The sequence below is a fragment of the Onthophagus taurus genome, chromosome 3, assembly GCF_036711975.1.
Source record: "Onthophagus taurus isolate NC chromosome 3, IU_Otau_3.0, whole genome shotgun sequence".
Classification (NCBI taxonomy): Eukaryota; Metazoa; Arthropoda; class Insecta; order Coleoptera; family Scarabaeidae; genus Onthophagus; species Onthophagus taurus.
In genome coordinates, this window is record NC_091968.1 from 8,111,540 (window position 1) to 8,133,849 (window position 22,310).

At 34.2% G+C, this 22,310-nt stretch overlaps 1 protein-coding gene across 2 annotated transcripts in view; it reads left to right on the forward strand.

The window, feature by feature from the left end:
• Positions 1–22,310, forward strand: part of LOC111415845 (E3 ubiquitin-protein ligase HERC2) — a 101,758-nt gene that overhangs the window by 3,558 nt on the left and 75,890 nt on the right. For both annotated transcript variants that reach the window (XM_023047727.2, XM_023047728.2), the window contains exons 5-7: positions 2,628–3,483; positions 3,536–3,812; positions 3,936–4,059. In XM_023047727.2, coding sequence (XP_022903495.2) covers positions 2,628–3,483; positions 3,536–3,812; positions 3,936–4,059 — 1,257 coding nt within the window. The remainder of the gene's footprint in view (positions 1–2,627; positions 3,484–3,535; positions 3,813–3,935; positions 4,060–22,310) is intronic.

The window sequence follows — 22,310 nt, forward strand, 5'->3', positions numbered from 1 at the left end:
ATATTTGCATCATTTCTTTTCTATTGAACATTTCTGTTCAAAATATACAATAGAAATAAAACTATTTTTAGTGTATAAAATTCTTAAAAATTTTGACATTTGCAAGTTTTTAGTGCATATTTTCCTCATATATATCTTGAAACGCGAAATAAAAATATGAATTCTGAAAATACGTCTTGAAACATTAATGGTGCAAAAACACACCATTGGAATGATTGATGAGATATAAGGATTACATTATCTTTCATATTATCAGAAACCAGTTTAGACGCATTTATTCGGCGAATTCCCTAGAAATAGTCGTTTATGGACATAGTGTGTCAATATACAGGGTGATTCACATAAGAACCGACACAGAGCAGGGATATGTAGTGGACAAGAAATTAAGATGATTTAACGCAACTTATCTCTATACTAAGTTGTACCCCTGAGGAGTTATAGGCCTCCAAAGTTGGGTCTTAAATTTTTAAAACATTGAATATCAAGTTTTTAAAGAGAAAAACGTAAACACATTCTGATGCAAAATATTATAGGGGTTGATTTTTAATAAATCAACCCTAAATTTCATTCTTCCAAATTCCTCCATAGTGTATTTATTAAAGAAAAATAATTTTTTCCCCTAATTTTAGAGGGCTGTAACTTGGAGGGGAAGTGGTTTTGACCAAAAAGTTATATGAAAGACCCCCTAATTTTCGTTGAAAAATCACTCCTTAAAATCTTTCGCAACAACTTAGATACACCCTGTATATCTATGTAAAAAATTAAGTTGGACTAATTTTATCGAATGAAATCTTCAAAAAATTGTCAACTTATTTCAAAAAAAAAAAGCGAGTTCTCTTTGAAAAATAACGTCTTTACTCGAGTTCTACGAATTATAACTATAAAAAACTATTGATTTTATGGAAATTTTAACAAAAATTAAGAAAAAACAAAGTTTATCTGTTCATAAAATTGCTCTAGACCAGTGGTTCTTAACCTGTGGGTAATTACCCCTTGGAGGGTAAAATGTCAATATGGGATGGGTAATATTTAATATTTATTTTCCGGTCTACCGGAAGTAGACCATAACTTCGTTATTTTAAATGGAATGCTATAGTTTTTATTACACCTTTTAATTGTACGTAAAAAAATAGGTTGACTTCCATAAAAGTTATTGGTACCTAGCGTTCTTCGTTTTCGAGTTATTTTGATTTTAAGTTTTTTTTGGCAAATTTCACCATGCTCTTTAAAACCCCATATCCCATCCAACGTTCATTCAAAAAAGCTCTAAATTGGCACGATTACTCTTCAGATGCTGTCAAATAGATTGTCATTTGTTGTATCAGAGTATCTTATACGGGTGGTCAAAAATTGAATTAGTTTTAAAAAATTTTAAATGGAACGCCCCTTATTTTATGATTTTTCCGTTTTTTCCATAAACCGTTTATAATGATCAGGGCACGGAACTTTTGTAACAAAACGATACGATTTCCTCCCTCCACTCGTTCTCAGTGGCGTCCGCTGAAAAAAATCTTGATTAAAAGAACAGCATACTGTTCAGTGGGAAATTAAAATTTCAAGTTAGCAGACAATTGTATTAACAAATACTGTTCCTGAAGTAATTCTAAACCAATTTTGTTAACAACATTTTTTGATTAAATCAACAATAAGGATATAACCTCAAAAATATTAATTTTTGTAGCATACTGTTCAGTGGGAAATTAAAATTTCAAGTCAGAAAAAAATTGTGTTAACAAAAATTGTTCCCGAAACAATTCTAAACAAACTTTGTCAACAATTTTTTTTGATTTAATCAATAATTAAGGAGATAACCTCAAAATAATACTTTTTCCGTTTTTATACATAATTATACTTAGATGCTTAATTAATAGAGATGTAAAATTTTTTTATTAAGATAATTGACGCAAAATCGAAATTGAAACAAATTTTATTTAAAACATTTTTTGATAAAAACAATAATTATCGAGATAATTAATTTTGATAGCATACTATTCAGAGGGAAATTAAAATTTCAAGTTAGCAAAAAATTTTATTAATAAACACTGTTCCTGAAGTAATTCTAAACAAATATTGTTAATCAAAATTTTTGATTTGATCAATAATTAAGAACAACGTCAAAAAAATTTTTATATATCTAGTTTTATATATTTTTTATTGAGAAAATTGTTTTAGAATTTAATTTAGAACAACTTTTGTATGAAATTTTCTGCTGAAAACGAGTAGAGGGGGGAAATCGTATCGTTTTGTTACAAAAGTTCCGTGCCCTAATAATGATTTACATTGTATGAACAAGGTACTACACAAAACTAGATTTTGAGAAAAAAATTTTATCTAATTTTCACCTTCCACCCCCACCTCTAAATTTTTGTATGTCCTTTCGTATATGGGTACTAGAAAGGTAAAATGAATTTTCTTATATAGTTCCAGGGTGCTACACCCTCTAAATGTCAAGAAAAATAATTATTTAATACTCATTATAAGTATTTGTCTGGTTGATTGTAAAAAAAAACGAATCTGAATCCGCTTCATATTCGAATCTGAATCTAACTTCAACCACATATTTTTTTAATTTAAAATTGAAAAAAAAAATTAATTTAAAACATTTATTTTATGTAATTATTTTATAGATGAACGAATGTAATTCTCGAAAAGTATGGGGTTGGGGTTGGTTAACCTGGAAACCGTCAATAATTCCCCAAGCGTTCGACACAATCTCCGATTTAAATATAAAACAGCTTTGTTGTTCCGAAACGATCCTCTTAGCGCTAACACATGACGGAAAAGTTTATTTCGTTTATTTCTCATCCGAATCGCCACCATGTCCTCAGTTGATCGAAACCCTTCAAGATAAAGAAGTGATTAAAATAGCTGCACACACCGAAGGGAAACACTTTATGGCTTTAACGAAAGATTCTGCGGTTTATTCCTGGGGAAATGGTGATGGCGGCCGTTTAGGTCACGGAGATAACGCCTCGAAAGATGAACCGACCCTAATTGAAGCACTACGCGGAAAAGATATCATTGATGTTCAATGTGGAGGTACATACAGCGCTGCTATTTCAACATCCGGGATTTTATACACGTGGGGAAGAGGAAATTTTGGACGTTTAGGACACGGAACATCGGAAGATTGCTTTTTACCAACAGCAGTGGCTGCGCTTCAAGAACACCGAGTGGTGAAAGTTGCTTGTGGTTCTGGAGATGCGCATACCGTGTGTATTACAAGTCAGGGGAATGTTTATAGTTGGGGTGATGGCGATTATGGAAAGTTGGGGAGAGGCGGTTCGGATGGGTCGAAAATTCCACGATTAGTTGAGAGGCTTCAAAATTTTAATATCACCGAAGTTTATTGCGGGGGGCAATTTAGCGTCGCGTTATCAAGTGAGGGGAAGGTTTTTACGTGGGGTAAAGGCGAAGGGTGGAGATTGGGACATTTCACTGATGATCATGTTAGGTATCCCGAATTAGTTGAAAGTTTAGAAGGTATTTATTGTTTTGTATTGCAAAATTTTATATTAAAAGAAATTGTTTTTAGATAAAAAGATAGTGTCGATAAGTTTGGGTTTTGGTCACGTTTTGGCTCTATCGGATGAAGGGGAAATTTTCGGTTGGGGTAAAAACGAGCACAAACAAGTTTGCGACAGTCAAGAGTTGTATGTGCAACAACCGAGGTTGATTGGGTCGTTAAAGGGGCAGAAAGTAATTGGGATTTGTTGCGGTCCTGTTCAAAGTTTTGCGTGGTCCAATGTTGCTCGTTCCATTCCGCAAGTTCACATTCCATTTGTTATGGATCTCACAGAAAATACATTTAGGTAAAAATACAATGTTTTATTTAAACTTAAGCCGTCTTAAGAGACGTACAGCTAAATCTGAAAGTTTTTAATTCTACTTTTACTGTTTGTATTCATTTAATATATCTTTTTTTTATTATTTAGGTTATTAGATCAATTATTAGAGGTCGTTTGCGAGAATTCCAATACAACAGGTTCGGTAGGATTCCCAATAAATAGAGATAAAGAATGCATAGCGGTTTCAACATTAAATCTACTACATTTACAGGTAAGAATATTTATTATTTAATTCTTACAAAACACAACACAACGTATTAAATCCAAATTTTTAATGAAATATGTTAATGTCTCTTGTTGAAATCGGAATGCGAAGTGGAACAAGTTTTCTGATCATTTTCGCTTTCTGACGCATTTCCGCTGTTTTTAGAGAAATGTTTCGTCCACATTCTTCGTGCACCTTTGTTCCAAACGACAAAATAAACATATAAAACCACTCCTTGAATGCCTGTTGTGAAACAGAATACATATAACAAAATATTTGAATTTAAAAACGAACCGATCAAGCCGAAAATCCACGAAAATCCCATTAAAAAGAATAAAATCACGCCTAATTTGATTCGTAACAAAATTATATTCGTTTCGGTTCCGAACGCATTCGATTTTTTATTTAAAACATTTTGAAAAATGATTACGAACATTGAAACGTTGATGGATACAATTATAATAATGGGGAGATATAAACCGAAATACAAATAATAACCGGATGGATAACAAAGATTTTCGTAAGTGTAATTGTCAATATTGAGGTAAGCTGAAATTAAAACGGGGATTATTGCTGTTCCCCAAGCGAATACCGAACATTTTATAACGATTGAATTCGGCTCGTTTACTAAAACTCGAACAAACTTACGATATTGTAAATAACTTATTATTAAGGCCCAACAAAATTGCGAAATAACCACGTAATGTAGTGAAATTCCTAAAATTGTACAAATTAAATATGGTTGTTCTTTTAATATGCTTAATCCGACTAAAATAATCATTTGTAAAGCGATTGCAGCTGAAAAATTTAATAAAATTTTTGTTCCAGCTGCATCTCGCCAGGTTTTCGAAAATATTGCGGTTAAAAAAATCAACAACACACTTATTAATGTTAAAGCGGCCCCGATTGACGCTAAATAATTCGTAACGATGTCATCTTCAGCTCCGACTAATAAAGCGAAATGTGTCATGTGTGAAAATTGGCATGTTTTTGTTGTTGTATCGAAATTTACGGTTTCATCGATTTTCCAATATCCGAAAAACCCCGCCCAAGTTTCCTGATCAATTCCGTAATTCCAAAATGCACAGTTTATCGTAGCTTTATTCTTTTCAATATTTACGTCGTAACTATTTTCGAAAATAATCGGGATTTCGTAATCCAAAGAGATCGAGTTAAAACCAACTATAAAGATGCTTAAAACGTAACCCACTTTTTTATTTGTATCGGGGTCATTAAAAAGGGCATCGTTTAAATAAATTGTTGTTACTAAATTTCTTTGATCTCCCGCTGATGATTTTATGATTTCGTTTAAGAGTTCCGGTGGGATGAAAGTTGCAAAAATTAAATTTCTTCTTGGAATTGTGTCGATTGTAATGTTTTTATGTAAACTGACTGGTTTAAATTTATTGTTTTCTTTATACAGACCTAATCCGATGATTCCACTTTTTTTCAAATCGACTATTTGTAAAATGATGTTTTCTTTAATAATTAGGGCTGAATAACCACCTTTTAGCGCAACATCAAAATTGTATAACAGCGAATCTGTTGAGTTTAATTTTAATTGAGATTCAGCCAAAGTGTTTCGATTCATTTTCGTAACCATATTTAAATTAGCAACTAATCGCTCCAAATCGAAATCGTCATTCGGTGTAACAATTTGATGGAAAATTTCAGCGACCAAATGAACATCATATGAAGTGAAATCTGATTCCGTTGATAAGATATCATATAAAACTTCATTTTTTTCGTTAGATGTTTTATTCGATGAGAATAATTCGTGTAAGGTTGTTGTTGAATCGGGTATTTCTTGATCTTCATCTATGTTTATATCCTTGTAATCGACTTCATCCCATTTTCCACCGTATTGGAAATCCCCATGGCAAGTTCTCGTTAAAGGTTCGCCGTTTGGTTTTAAAATGATATCTAAAGGGGTTGTTGTGGTTCCGATTTCTTTCGTTGGCCAAACTATTTCAGTTCCTTTTAAAAAAACTGTTTCTGTTAAACAAAATTTACTACTAGATAATTCGTATGAAACGATTTCATCGCGTTTCAAACTTTCCAAATCCTTTAAGAAATCGTTGTAAATAGTTTCGAGATCATTTTCGGATGGTTTTGTTGAAATGTGTAATATAACGTTAAGTTTTTGATTCTTTAAGTAATTTTGTGTGATTTCAATTGGTCGAATTGTGAATATTTTTGATTCATCTAAACAGGTTTTAACGATTTCTAAGGTATTTGTGTGATAATTATATGGTAATTTTTGATAGGACTTTGATAAAGTATTTATCGTGACGTTTAAGACGAAGTTAAACTGGTAATCACCATCTCCTGCTATTATTTTATTGCTAGTTATAGTATTCATTTCTGGGTACAAAAATCCTTCACACCAATATTGACCAGGACCTAAATTACTTTTAATTTGAAATTGGTAAGTAGCCACATCCCCAGAAATTTTTGAATTTTTTAGTTCTGAGTCTTTGTATCTTAATTTTATTAATGTCTCTGAAGGTTCAAAAACGTCTGTGTAACAATAAATAACGTTGCTTTCGGTTATAAAATATAATTTTAAAATATTTTGAACCGTAACCATTATTGTTTTCTCGTTTAATTCTAAATTTATAGTCGGATTCGGGTACTTTTCAAATTTTTCTTCGCAAGATGAACATCCTGACGTGCTTTCTTTCCCGTTGCAGGATGTCTCACAATAAAGACCTTTTTTTGCTAGACAATGACAATCACTTGTCGTTCGGCAAATCTCATTGTATTGTTCGCAATAATTTTGAACGTTTCTACTTACGGGGTAAGCACATATTGCTGTATTTTTATCGTCGCACTTTGCTGTATCAAATGTGTTTTCTCCTGTTAAAACTATACATTCCCCATCATTAGCTGAAAGTCCAGAAAATAATTTTCCATAATCGTCTCCGATTTCGGCCCATTGATAGTAGTCGTAAATTGGATGAGCGTGAAGGTTTGCCCAGATTTTCTTTTCTGGAGTGGTGATTAGATTACCAATAAGCTTGCTATATTCATTTAATGGTTTGACGTCTCTGTAGGGACATTCGTATGGGTACGTTACATCTTTTTGTTCTAGATAGCAAGTACTAACTTCGCTGGGAAAATCGTCGCCACATCCGTTTGGCCAAATCTAAAAAATTAAAAATATTAAAATTAGATTTCGATGTGCACCAATTTTCTTCTAAAGAAGTAATCTAGTTATTAGTTATTTCAGTAAATGATCAATCACATCTAGCCGAGTCCCAATACATTTGAGTTTTTGTATGGTAGAGTGCCTAGAAAGGGCGAAGAAAGCTGGAGGACAAGCAGACCGATCGAAAAGTTGAGTTTGGATAAATTGAAAACGAAAAGGTTGGAAATTAAGCTTTAACAGCGATGATGAGAGAGGACGAAATATAGGAAATATAATATAACAGATATCCTTAACATCATTTTCCAGCACAGATTTATATTTTGATTGTTACGCAAGGAATAGACACGCTTTAGGTGCTGGATACTATACACACGGCTTAGGAATTAGATCTTGTACAAAACTAACACGGCCGTTTTCGAAGACATCGGCCGCCCCCGGTAATTCCTAGGGCATTACAAACCGCAGTTGTGTGGATGAATGTTTACAGCATGTTCAAAAGTAGAGTACTTATTTAGGCTCACAACGGAGAATTGAGTCGAGAAGAAAAAGTATCAAGATCATTTAACCCTTTGTGTCCCAGAATTAAAACGGTATCAAAATACACTCAGTAAAGGCCTTTGGAATCAATTTTAGCAAAATATGGCAATCCCCCCATTCTAGGGGGATAATGGTACTTGAGAGTACCGTCAGGCATTAAAATATATTTTAGTGATGTTGCAGTATACAAAAATTTTTGTTGCTAATATAAAAATAATACATTTTTTATTACGTTAGTAAATAAGTAATACTTGCTTTAGCTAAATCACATTACGATATTTAGAAAAACAGTTTTTTCTTTTATTACGATTCTTTTTCTCGTCGATGTTGTTAATGAAGAAATTAAACGACTTCTTCTAAATATTGTTTATTCACAATTTTTCTTAATTACAAAAGTAGTCAGTTTGTACTATAAACCCTCATTGGTTATTTCAGTAAATGATCACATCTAGCTGAATCCCAATACAATTCAACGTTGAATACTAAAGACAAATTACGAAATATTAATAACATTGGATGCGCAGAGATAATTTGAGTTTTTGTTAAGTTTTTGTATTGTAGAGTGCCTAGAAATAAGTTTTAACAGCGATGATGAGGGAGGACGAAATCCTTAACATCATTTTCTAGCACAGCTTTGTATTTTGATTGTTACGCAAAACTAACAAAGCCGTTTTCCGAGAAATCCTCCCACCCCCGGCAATCGCTAGGACATTGAGAACCTTGAATTCGATCTCTACTCGCAGTTGTGGATGAATCAGTATCACCAAATGATACTTACGGGCGGCTGACGTCATCAAAGTCTGCCAAGTTAACATTTTGTAGTTGTTTCAAGCGAGATGCCTTCTCGCTTGAAGTTTTACAAATGAGATATTGTTAAATAATAACAATTACATTTTTTCCCCAAAGTTTTATAATTTGTTAACCAAGGCGAGACTTGTTACCAAGGCGTTAACCAAGGCATGTCAAAAGTAGGGTGCTTATTTAGACTCACAATGGAGAATTGAGTCGAGAAGAAAAAATATAATCAAGATCGTTTAAGCCTTTGTGTCTAGGGCTTGCAATACCGGACCAAAATCTCAATACCGGTATTCGGTATTCAAAATTTTGAAAACCGGGATGCCGGTATTACTATAAAAAAGTTTACTCACTAAATTACTAAATAATACAATCACTAGATATATCTAACTGTAAGATTTTTTCCCTTAATTCCTACTATACAGGGTGTTTCGGTGACTCGGGGAACAAATTTAATCACATATGCTAGAGTGAAAATGACGGCGATTCATGTAAAAAAAAAATTAGTAAAAGTCTTCAAATTTCAAAGATACAGGTCATCAAAGTTAAGAAATTTTAACACATTTTTCCAAATATCTTAAACACTATTTACAGTAGAACGCCAAAATTTGGTACAGTATAATTCAATGTAATGTAAAATCGTTAGGCAATTTATGATTTGGATCGGTCCGCGGGAAGAATGCTATACTTCGTGTTAAATGCAAAAATGTTGGGTTCCAATTTCAATAATAGCACTAAAAAAAGAAATCTAAGTTTTTGAACATTTCCTTTAGTATTTTTTATTACTTGTCCTGTTATTTTATGTACTTTTTTTATTATTTGTTAGTGTTATCGTTATTTTTTGTTGATTTTTAATTTATTGTTTTTGGAGTCTTTTATTAAACCAAATAAAACAAATTAAAAATGTGATTTAGCTAAATCTACACTTGGATATGTTGCATACATAATAGTTATGGCAGCTCAGTTCGATTTTCACTTGTCATTGCCAAGTCAGATTATTAATTTATTAATTTTTTTAGTGTTATTGAATTCGGAGCTTAACATTTTTGCATTTAATACGAAAACGGTGGGTTTAAGAATATTCTCTAAGAACGATAAAAGTTTCTAAACTAAATTTGCTATTAGAAACTGTAAAAATAAATGTAGGGTTAGGATAGAATAAAAAAATTCTGAGCAAACAAACTTTAGGAACAGCCTGTATAGCATTGTTCTCGCGTACCGATCCAACTCAAAAATTGCCTAATGATTTTACGTGATATTAGTTTATACTGTACCAAATTTCAACGCTTTACCATAAATAGTGTTTAAGATATTTAGAAAAATGTGTTAAAATTTCCTAACTTTGATGGCCTGTATCTTTGCAATTTGAGGACTTTTACTAATTTTTTTTACATGAATCGTCATCATTTTCACTCTAGTACATGTGGTTACATTTGTTCCCCGAGTCACCGAAACACCTGTATATTTAGATTGGCAACAAAGCATAACATACAGAATCTGAGAAGATAATCAAAAAATGGAAAGATATTAGGAATCTGTACAAAGTACCAATAAACTTAAAGGTCTGGATACCATTATTGTTTTGTTGTCTTTCACTTGGTCCAAAGGTTCAACTTCACTGCCTCGTCAAAAAATAAAATTACACTTCATCATCTGAAGCTTTGTGGAATTCTTTCGAATTCCTGCTTTGGAATTTTCTGAAAAGGGGCAGATTCAAGAAAGAAACTTTAACATAATGGGTCTTGGTAGTTTGTCAGATTTATCATACTACTGTTATACTTGGTGGGACACTACACGAATCAAACTGACCTGAAACACCATTATGGAGTAACAACTCCAAAAATAGTTGTATGCAGAGAGTGTTGTATTGTTGGTTAGGTATGACAAATTTATTGAACACGAACATTAAGTTGTCGTCATCAAAGGTTTAGTCTTCGTTATCTTCAACATTCTGTCAGAGTGCAAAATGATATTTTTTGTAAATGGTATTCATACTGATCAAAAAATGTCACTTGAAAAAATTAGGTTAGTACGGACATAAGATAGATAACAGATTTCTGTTTGGTTAACATCATTTTCCAGCACAGCTTTAAACAAGCACGGCTGTTTTCGATCGGTCGCCTACAGCTAGCATTTTTTTAATGAAACGTCAAAAAATGTCACTTACATAAAAAATACATTAAAATGTCACATAACAAACAAGAATTTTCTACGTCATTTTCCAGCACAACTTCAAACTAGCACGGCCATTTTCGAAGACATCGGCCGCCCCTGGCCATCGAGGGCGCTAAATAAAAATAATACCGAAATACCGGCATTTTGCCATCAACACCGGTTTAATACCGGACAAAAATTGTCCGGGATCCCGGTATTGCAAGCTCTATTTGTGTCCCAAGAATGGGGACTCTTTTATAATGGGGTACTTTTAACACTTTACTACTGGTTAATTCTTTTTAAATTATTAAATGCATTTTCCTTCTGGTTATAGCATTCAACCTTGCTTTTAGCCCCTTTTCGTAAAGCGTCTGTTAAAGGACTAACAATTTCTGCATAATTTGGTACGTAGATAATGGTTATAATATCCAGTTACCACTAAAAAGATTCTAATATTTTTTTTGTTACCGGTCGTCGAAATTCTTTTATTGCAGCTACTTTTGCTTCAGATGGAGTTCTATAACCTTGTCCTATTTTATGTCCCAAATAAACAACATGAGCTTTTCTCCACTCACATTTCTTTGCCTTTATTGTAAGACTGCCTTATGCATAGCTGTAAACACAAGTCGCAAATGTTCTGCTACATCATCCAAATAAGGTTCGGCAAATTTGTTATAACCTTCCAGAGTTTTATCCATTAATCTTTGAAAAGAAAATGGAGCGGATTGAAGTCCGAATGGCAAAGTTACTCGATGCGTTATAAATGCTGCATATTTACTTGCACGCTCAGTCATTCCAATTTGCCAATAAGCTCGTACAACATCCCATTTTTGAAGAAAGCAAACCCATTTTTCACAACACTTCATTATAACATAAATAAACATTGCTCGCGTTTTGAGTGGGGTCTGGATTGAATAGCAATTTTCACACCTTCTTCTTTCTTTTCCAAAAGTAATCCAGTGCGAACCTCGGTTCCCAAGTCATACGTCGTCGGTAACAATAGCCGTACTTTCGTCTTTTGTGTAACTGGGCTGGTGAACTTACGCTACGACATTTTCATGGAAGCAGTAAATTTATATATTTATTTATCAGACCTGTAGCTACAGAACGACGAAAATCTAATAGCGTCATCCTTTTCTCTTCACATTCAGAATATACAGGGTGATTCAAAAAACCGCTGACAGACTTCTAGGGCCGGTTTACATCAAAAATTAAGATGAAAAGTCTTAATATACATGGGGTCTCAAATGCCTCCTTAACGAGAGACCCTGTATAACAAAAGAATTGATGAAGCATATTTCTCTAAAACCAAAGAAAAGGTGCCACCATTTCTTGGAACGGCGGTCGACTGCATACACTTGTCGAAGTTGATTGACATGATTTACCGAACATAAGTTTTTATTGTAATCATCAACGACTGAAGAACAGCGCACATCAATTTTCGTTCCATTCTTCTGCTTCCTTTTTTCGGTGATCTCTTCCGTTCCATGAAAATTATAACAAAATTTCACGCACTTACTGTCCTTCCATTTGTTATAAGTGTTATAAGTTATATCTAAATTTGATACTTGTAAAAAAGTTATCGAAATAAATCAGTCTATTTCTATTCCAATCATCTTCAGTAAGTTGAAGCACAATCCTTTCACCTAATCCATAATCTTGAAATTTTTCTTCAGTTTTAGGAGATTTTCTTGATATACATCGAATTTATGTACCCTTTCTTATCTGCTAAGCACCACTTTCTTATAATCCCTTTTCATGAGCTTCATAGGATTGAATTGTTTCTTTCTTGACCTCCCTTTGACGATTATCTTGGATTCATCCACAGCCAACTGCCTAGTTCCATGATAATAACTGGAGAATTGACGGTTAAGTGTTTCAAAATACGAACGGATCTTGTATAGTTTATCCTTATTGTTCTTAGGAATAATGCTGTTATCGTTAACATGCAGATATGATAAAATCTTCGGAAACCTGTTACGGGTCATTGTTCGTATGACAAGTGGTACACCCAAGTCTTCAGTATTACTCCAGAAGAGTTTATAGCTTGGAAAACTGTGATAACTCATTAAGACATTTATGCCAAGGAAACACAGCAACTTTTTTTCTTTTAAGCTTAGCGTTGTGTTCCTTTGGGTGGCGTACAAATTACTTTGAAAGGTAATATCATTCACACAGTTACCCATTAGTATTAGAAAATAATGTGTAGGATTATTGCAAGTTGCAAAAATATCACCAATTATTCCCTCTGGATAATCGTATCCTGGAATTTCAGTTTTTTTTCCGGTTTTCTCCATTTTGTATCAATTTCTGCATTGTTCTCCTTCTTGGGCTCTTTGCCACGTATTTCTATTACTTCAGTGTCACTTTCCTCATTTTGATTAGTTGGTTCTTCTTCATCTTCCAGCATAGGCACCTCTCTAGTACTAGTAATAACAATATCATCTTCTTCGTCTGTTCAGAATTATCCAACGGGAGATTTTCTAATTCAACACAAACTTTTTCAGCCTCAACCAAAAGTTTTTCATCAGTCGAAGCTTTGTTCAAGTACGTACCAAAACGTATCTGTATTCGCTTGGCTCATTTTTACAGCAATCTCAATATTGTACAGTGGTACTTTGACATACAAGTTTAATTCGTTCCGTAACCTTGCTCGTATGTCAAATTGCTCGTAAGAAAAATGTATTTACAAGAAGAAACATTTATTTATAAATAACAAATACATATTCTATAAAAAACATAATAATAGAAAAAGTTAAGTGCTTACGGAAGCGCTTAATTTTCGTCACTGGTCGATCTTTCGATTTTTCGTCACGCTTTGCTCATTTTCACCTGCAGATCGTTTAAAAAAACTGTCCAAGCAGGTTTGTTTCTTCCTCCTTTTCAGGATATTGCGGAAATGAGTTTGGCAAGTTTCGTTGAATAACTCCGATGCACGACCAGTTGCAACTTTTTCGGGGTGATTTTTATCCACAAATTCTACAACTTTCTCCCACATTCCCAAGATCCATCTCTGGCTCCTCTTCAAAACTAATTTTTCGTGCTTGGTGTACAACTTCTTAAAATTAGAAATCACCTGCTGATCTATGGGCTGCAGGATAGCAGTGGTGTGGGCAGTGGGTAGAGAACCTTTATAAACTTGTACTCTTTGAGTAAATCATCTTCGAGATTTGGAGCAGGGGCATTGTCGAGGACGAGAAGGGCTTGCATGGGTAGGTTGTTTTCCTGTAGATTTTTTTTTAACAGAAGGGCCAAACACCAGGTTTATCCACTCCACAAAGAATTTCCTGGTGACCTGCGCCTTCGGATTTGCCCTCCACATAACTTACAGTTTTTCTTTTAAAATGTTATGTGACTTAAAGGCTCTGGGATTTTCCGAATGGTATAGTAGCAGAGGCTTAATTTTGCAGTCGCCACTCGCATTGGCGCAAAGTGCTAGAGTTAATCTATCCTTCATGGGTTTGTGTCCTGGCATCGTCTTCTCCTCTGCCGTTATGTAAGTCATATTCGGCATCCTTTTCCAGAAAAGCCGGTTTAAAACGTGTGCGATTCCTCGTCGTATCTCAAATCTTGCTCTCATCTCACAACAAAATATCGCTCGCTCGGCGGCTCGTATCTCAAAACACTCCTATTAGGGCACTCGTATATCGAGGTACCACTGTACCTGTTATTATCTTGACGGTACTTTTACGTACCAAACACAAAATGTAACTTTTTTCGGGATAAAAATAAGAAATGTTTGAAAATTGTAATTGCGATACGTAAACAATACACGAAGCTGCTTACAACTCACACCTAATAATCATTTATCTAAGAGATACCTTTTTGAACAACAAAATTCAGCAACACACTTTTCACTAAGCTTCTAACCTCACATCTGGTGCGAATTGCGTCATTTTTTATACAGGTTCTTTCTTGTATAGTAGAAAGTGCCGACAGCTCTAAATACGCCGAATAGATGACTACAGTTTAAAATGAGTGTTTAAGATAAATCCCAATATTTTTTTGTGTAAACGTATAAAATATACTAAACGTCATTTTTTTTTATTATTTAGTGTTTTGCTGTTTCAGGGTGAAAAATTCAACTTACTGTAGTAGTTGTTTCATCGGGTATTTCTGTGGTAGTTGTTTTATCATCGAATTTGAGTTCATCCCATTTCCCGCCGTATTGAAAATTTCCACCGCATGTTCTCATTAAAGGTTCATCAAGAATACTATTTAAAGAAGGTACTGTCATTCCGATTTTCGTCGTCGGCCAAATTAATTCAGTTTCACCAAGTAAAATTGAATCTGTTAGACAATGTTCGCTACTCGATAATTCGTATGAAACAATTTCTTCGGTTTTCAAATTCTCTAAATCATCCAAAAAATCGTTGTAAATTATTTCGATGTCGGTTATTTCAGATGGTTTTGTTGAAATATGTATGGTAACGATAGGGTTTTGACTGTTTAAATGATTTTCTGAGATTCCAATTGGGCGGATTGTGAATATTTTTGTTTCATCTAAATAGGTTTTAACGATTTTTAAGGTATTTGTGTGATAATTATATGGTAATTTTTGATAGGATGTTGATAAAGTATTTATCGTGACGTTTAAGACGAAGTTAAACTGGTAATTACCATCTCCTGCTATTATTTTATTGCTAGTAATAGTATTCATTTCTGGGTATAAAAATCCTTCACACCAATATTGACCAGGACCTAAATTACTTTTAATTTGAAATGTGTAAGTAGCCACATCCCCAGAAATTTTTGAATTTTGTAGTTGCCAGTCTACGTATCTTAATTTTATTAACGTCTCTGAAGGTTCAAAAACATCCGTGTAACAATAAATAACGTTGGTACTGGTTATAAAATATAATTTTAAAATATTTTGAACCGTAACCATTATTGTTTTCTCGTTTAATTCTAAATTTATAGTCGGATTCGAGTACTTTTCAAATTTTTCTTCACAAGATGAACATCCTGATGCGCTTTCTTTCCCATTGCAGGATGTCTCACAATAAAGACCTTTTCTTGCTAGACAATGACAATCACTTGTCGTTTTGCAAATCTCATTGTATTGTTCGCAATAATTTTGCACGTTTCTACTTACGGGGTAAGCACATATTGCTGTATTTTTATCGTCGCACTTTGCTGTGTCAAATATGTTTTCTCCTGTTAAAACTATACATTCACCATCATTAGCTGAAAGTCCAGAAAATAATTTTCCATAATCGTCTCCGATTTCGGCCCATTGATAGTAGTCGTAAATTGGATGAGCGTGAAGGTTTGCCCAGATTTTCTTATCTGGTGTGGTGATTAGATGACCAACAAGCTTGCTATATTCATTTAATGGTTTGACGTCTCTGTAGGGACATTCGTATGGGTACGTTACATCTTTTTGTTCTAGATAGCAAGTACTAACTTCGCTGGGATAATCGTCGCCACATCCGTTTGGCCAAATCTAAAGAATTAAAAATATTAAAATTAGATTTCGATGTGCACCAATTTTTTTCTAAAGAAGTAATCTAGTTATTAGTTATTTCAGTAAATGATCAACCACATCTAGCCGAGTCCCAATACATTTGAGTTTTTGTATGGTAGAGTGCCTAGAAAGGGCGAAGAAAGCTGGAGGACAAGCAGACCGATCGAAAAGTTGAGTTTGGATAAATTGAAAACGAAAAGGTTGGAAATTAAGCTTTAACAGCGATGATGAGAGAGGACGAAATATAGGAAATATAACAGATATCCTTAACATCATTTTCCAGCACAGATTTATATTTTGATTGTTACGCAAGGAATAGACACGTTTTAGGTGCTGGATACTATACACACGGCTTAGGAATTAGATCTTGTACAAAACTAACGAGGCCGTTTTCGAAGACATCGGCCGCCCCCGGTAATTCCTAGGGCATTAAAAACCGCAGTTGTGTGGATGAATGTTTACAGCATGTTCAAAAGTAGAGTACTTATTTAGGCTCACAACGGAGAATTGAACCGAGAAGAAAAAGTATTAAGATCATTTAACCCTTTGTGTCCCAGAATTAAAACGGTATCAAAATACACTCAGGAAAGGCCTTCGGAATCAATTTTAGCAAAATATGGCAATCCCCCCATTCCAGGGAGGGATAATATCTATATCTTTGGCTAATATCTTTTTTTGTTACTGGCCGTCGAAAGTCTTTTATTGCAGCTACTTTTGCTTCAGATAGAGTTGTATAACCTTGTCTTATGTTATATCCCAGATAAACAACATGAGCTTTTCTCCACTCACATTTCTTTGCCTTTACTGTAAGACCTGACTTATGCATAGCTGTAAACACCAATCGCAAATGTTTCAAATGATCTTTCCATGTCATTGAATGTACTGCTACATCATCCAAATAAGGTTCGGCAAATTCGTTATAACCTTCCAGAATTTATCCATTAATCTTTGAAAAGAAAATGGAGCGGATTGAAGTCCGAATAGCAAAGTTACTGGTTCAAATACTCCTCGATGCGTTATAAATGCTGCATATTTACTTCCACGCTCAGTCATTCTAATTTGCCAATAAACTCGTACAACATCTATCAGACTTAAATGTGTTGCGTTACTACACCGTTCCACACAAGTTTCTATGTTAGGTACTGGGTGTTGTTGAGGTATCGAAATGGAATTTAAAGGTCGGTAATGTATTATTACTGGTCTTGGTTCTTTACCTTCTATTTCTATTATAATTATCTGGGAAGAATATGAACTGTCACTTGGTTTAATTACGCCTAAGTTAAGCATTTTATCTATTTCTTCGTCTATAATTTCTCGGAGATTGTGAATATGGTTTGGTTCTGATAATCTTTTCTTCTTTCAAACCAATATCATGTTGAACCAAATGGGTTCTTGCAGGTCGAAAAAAAATAGTAAGGATATTAGATACTAACTATGTAAAAGAAACCGGTGTGAAAACAGCACGCCAAACATAGCAACCCGTTTTACGGAAGACGTCCGAATATGCGCTAAAGTTGGTTTTACACGATCATTTTTAGGTAAAATAAAAAGTATAACCCCACATAAACGAGAATGTGCTCCACGAATCTGACTACTGTAAAGTGTATCTAAAACTACCCCTTATGAAATAGAGTGGTCAGATTTTGTTGCGGTCATTTCCTGAAGACGCGTTTAGCCACCCCCAAGAAAAAAATCCTCACGTGTAAACGAGATTGTACTCCGCGGATCTGATGACTGTAAAATATACCTATAATTACTCCCTATGAGATAGCGTGCCCAGATTTTCTTGTAGTCATTTCCTAAGGACGCTTTTAGCCACCCCCTAAAGAAAAAAATTCGCCACAAGTAAACACGAATGTGCTCCGCGTATCTGACTACTGATAATTATATCTAAAATTATTCTCTATGAGATAGCGTGGCCAGATCTTGTTGCACTCAATTCCTAAAGACGGTTTTAGCCACCCCTAAACAAAAAGAATTCGCCACAAGTAAACGCAAAAGTGCTCCGCTTATCTGACTACTGCTAATTGTACATAAAATTACCCTCTACAAGATAGCGTGGCCAGATTTTGTTGCACTCATTTCCTAAAGACGGTTTTCCCACCCCCAAACGAAAAAAATTCGCCACAAGTAAACGCAAAAGTGCTCCGCTTATCTGACTACTGCTAATTGTACATAAAATTATCCTCTACAAGATAGCGTGGCCAGATTTTGTTGCACTCATTTCCTAAAGACGGTTTTGCCACCCCCAAACGAAAAAAATTCGCCACAAGTAAACGCAAATATGCTCCGCGTATCTGACTATTGCTAATTGCATCTAAAATTACGCTCTATAACATAGCGTGGCCAGATTTTGTTCAACTCATTTCCTAAAGACGGTTTTACCACCCCCAAACGAAAAAAAATTCGCCACAAGTAAACGCAAATGTGCTCCGCGTATCTGACTACTGCTAATTGTATCTAAAATTATTCTCTATAAGATAGCGTGGCCAGATCTTGTTGCACTCATTTCCTAAAGACGGTTTTAACCACCCCCAAACGAAAAAAATTCGCCACAAGTAAACGCAAATGTGCTCTGCGTATCTGACTACTGCTAATTACATTCATCCACAGCCAACTGCCTAGTGCCATGATAATAACTGGACAACTGACGGTTAAGTGTTCCAAAATACGGATGGGTCCTGTATAGTTTATCCTTATTGTTCTTAGGAATAATGCTGTTGTCGTTGACGTGCAAATACGATAAAATCTCCGGAAACTTGTTACGGGTCATTGTTCGTATCACAAGTGGTACACCCAAGTCTTCAGTATTACTCTAGAAGAGTTTATAGCTTGGCAAACTGTGATAACTCATTAAGAAATGTATAGAAACACAGCAACTTTTCTTCTTTTAAGTTTAGCGTTTTATGTCTTTGGGTGGCGTACAAATTACTTTGAAAGGTAATATCTTCCACACAGTTACCCATCAGTGTTAGAAAATAATCTGTAGGATTATTGCAAGTTGCAAAAGTATCACCAATTATTCCCTCTGGATAATCGTATCCTGGAATTTCAGTCTGTTTTTCCGGTTTTCTCCATTTTGTATCAATTTCTGCCTTGTTCTCTTTCTTGGGCTCTTTGCCACGTATTTCTACCATTTCAGTGTCACTTTCCTTATTTTGATTAGTTGGTTCTTCTTCATCTTCCAGCATAGGCACCTCACTAGTACTAGTAATAACAATGTCATCTTCTTCATATTCTATGTCTGTCTGTTCAGAATTATCTAACGGGAGATTTTCTAATTCAACACAAACTTTTTCAGCTTCAACCAAAAGTTCTTCATCAGTGGAAGCTTTGTTCAAGTACCAAAACGTATCTGTATTCGCTTGGCTCATTTTTACATCAATCTCAATATTATATCTGTGACGGTACTTTTACGTACCAAACACAAAATGTAACTTTTTTCGAGATAAAAATAAGAAATGTTTGAAAATTGTACACAATACACGGAGCTGCTTACAACTCACACCTAATAACTATTTATTTAAGAGATACCTTTTTGAATAACAAAATTCAGCGACACACACTTTTCACTAAACTTCTAATCTCACATCTGGTGCGGATTGCGTCATTTTTTATACAGGTTCTTTCTTGTATAGTAGAAAGTACCGACAGCTCTAAATACGCCGAATAGATGACTACAGTTTAAAATGAGTGTTTAAGATAAATCCCAATATTTTTTTGTGTAAAATATACTAAACGTATTTTTTTTTTATTATTTTGTGTTTTACTGTTTCAGGGTGAAAGATTCAACTTACTGTAGTAGTTGTTTCATCGGGTATTTCTGTAGTAGTTGTTTCATCGGGTATTTCTGTAGTAGTTGTTTCATCAGGTATTTCTGTAGTAGTTGTTTCGTCGGATATTTCTGTAGTTGTTGTATCATCCAGTATTTCCGTAGTAGTTGTTTCATCGATTATTTCTGTGGTAGTTGTTTTATCATCGAATTTGAGTTCATCCCATTTCCCGCCGTATTGAAAGTTTCCACCGCATGTTCTCATTAACGGTTCATCAAGAATACTATTTAAAGAAGGTACTGTCATTCCGATTTTCGTCGTCGGCCAAATTAATTCAGTTTCACCAAGTAAAATTGAATCTGTTAGACAATGATCGCTACTCGATAATTCGTATGAAACAATTTCTTCGGCTTTCAAATTCTCTAAATCATCCAAAAAATCGTTGTAAATTATTTCGATGTCGGTTATTTCAGATGGTTTTGTTGAAATATGTATTGTAACGATAGGGTTTTGACTGTTTAAATGATTTTCTGAGATTCCAATTGGGCGGATTGTGAATATTTTTGTTTTATCTAAATAGGTTTTAACGATTTTTAAGGTATTTGTGTGATAATTATATGGTAATTTTTGATAGGATGTTGATAAAGTATTTATCGTGACGTTTAAGACGAAGTTAAACTGGTAATCACCATCTCCTGCTATTATTTTATTGCTAGTAATAGTATTCATTTCTGGGTACAAAAATCCTTCACACCAATATTGACCAGGACCTAAATTACTTTTAATTTGAAATGTGTAAGTAGCCACATCCCCAGAAATTTTTGAATTTTTTAGTTCCCAGTCTTTGTATCTTAATTTTATTAATGTCTCTGAAGGTTCAAAAACATCCGTGTAACAATAAATAACGTTGGTACTGGTTATAAAATATAATTTTAAAATATTTTGAACCGTAACCATTATTGTTTTCTCATTTAATTCTAAATTTATAGTCGGATTCGGGTACTTTGCAAATTTTTCTTCACAAGATGAACATCCTGATGTGCTTTCTTTCCCGTTGCAGGATGTCTCACAATAAAGACCTTTTCTTGCTAGACAATGACAATCACTTGTCGTTTTGCAAATCTCATTGTATTGTTCGCAATAATTTTGAACGTTTCTACTTACGGGGTAAGCACATATTGCTGTATTTTTATCGTCGCACTTTGCTGCTTCAAATGTGTTTTCTCCTGTTAAAACTATACATTCACCATTATTAGCTGAAAGTCCAGAAAATAATTTTCCATAATCGTCTCCGATTTCGGCCCATTGATAGTAGTCGTAAATTGGATGAGCGTGGACGTTTGCCCAAATCTTATAGCCTTCGTTTTTGATCAGTTGTTTGATGAGATTGTTGTACTCGTTTAATGGTTTGACGTCTTTGTAAGGACATTCGTATGGATAGGTTATATCTCTTTGTTCTCGATAGCAAGTACTAGATTGGCTGGGATAATCATCGCCACAACCGCTTGGCCAAATCTAAAAAATTAATAATTAAAAATAAAAACGTGGATGTTTAACCAATCAAATTGAATTTTTATTTTATTGGATTAAATTTAATTGAAATCTTATCCATATATGTTCAAAAGATGTGATTCATAATTTAATCATAACTGAAGAACGGAGGAACTGCATTAATTTTCTTCAGTTGTTTCCCCCTGTATATTTGTTGTAGCAACTTTGTAAAAACTGTTTACTTTGTGGTTGAGTGGGTTTGCAGTTGAATTGGTTGACTTTGAGGTTGAATTTCTTTGGAATCGGGCTACTTTCTGATCGAGTTGCTTTGGGATGGGTTGATTAGGTTAGCTGAGTAAATCAACGTGTAAAATATTTAGTACACTCCTTTTGCTGATTTCGATTGGAACAATAAAGAAATGTAACAAGATATCTGCAAGCACACTCGATAGATCTTAATGTAGAAATGTTCTTGTTCTACCATTTACTGTTTTTAGAGACATTACTCAAAAAATAGGGATATTTGTGGCCTTCTCATTCCCCTGATTTAACGTAAAGATTTTGTTTGTGAAACAACGTTGCAAAGAATATTTAGTCCATCTTAGTTTGGAACATTTTACAGTGGCTAATTATGTTTATAAGTTAACTCGATTATCACCATTACATAAACCATCCGGAGTAGGTATGGGCATCAGTGGACCAAACAGCCACATTAAACTGCCACTCAGCTTGGACATAACAAATTTCCAAGCAGAAGTTCTTGCTATAAACTTCTGCACCGCTTTGAACCTACAGAAAGGTGCATCCATAAACATTTTCGCAGACAGTCGGGCTGCCTTAAAGGCAATTCAGGCTTACCAGCAACCTGAGAGAACTCACTAGGGGCAAT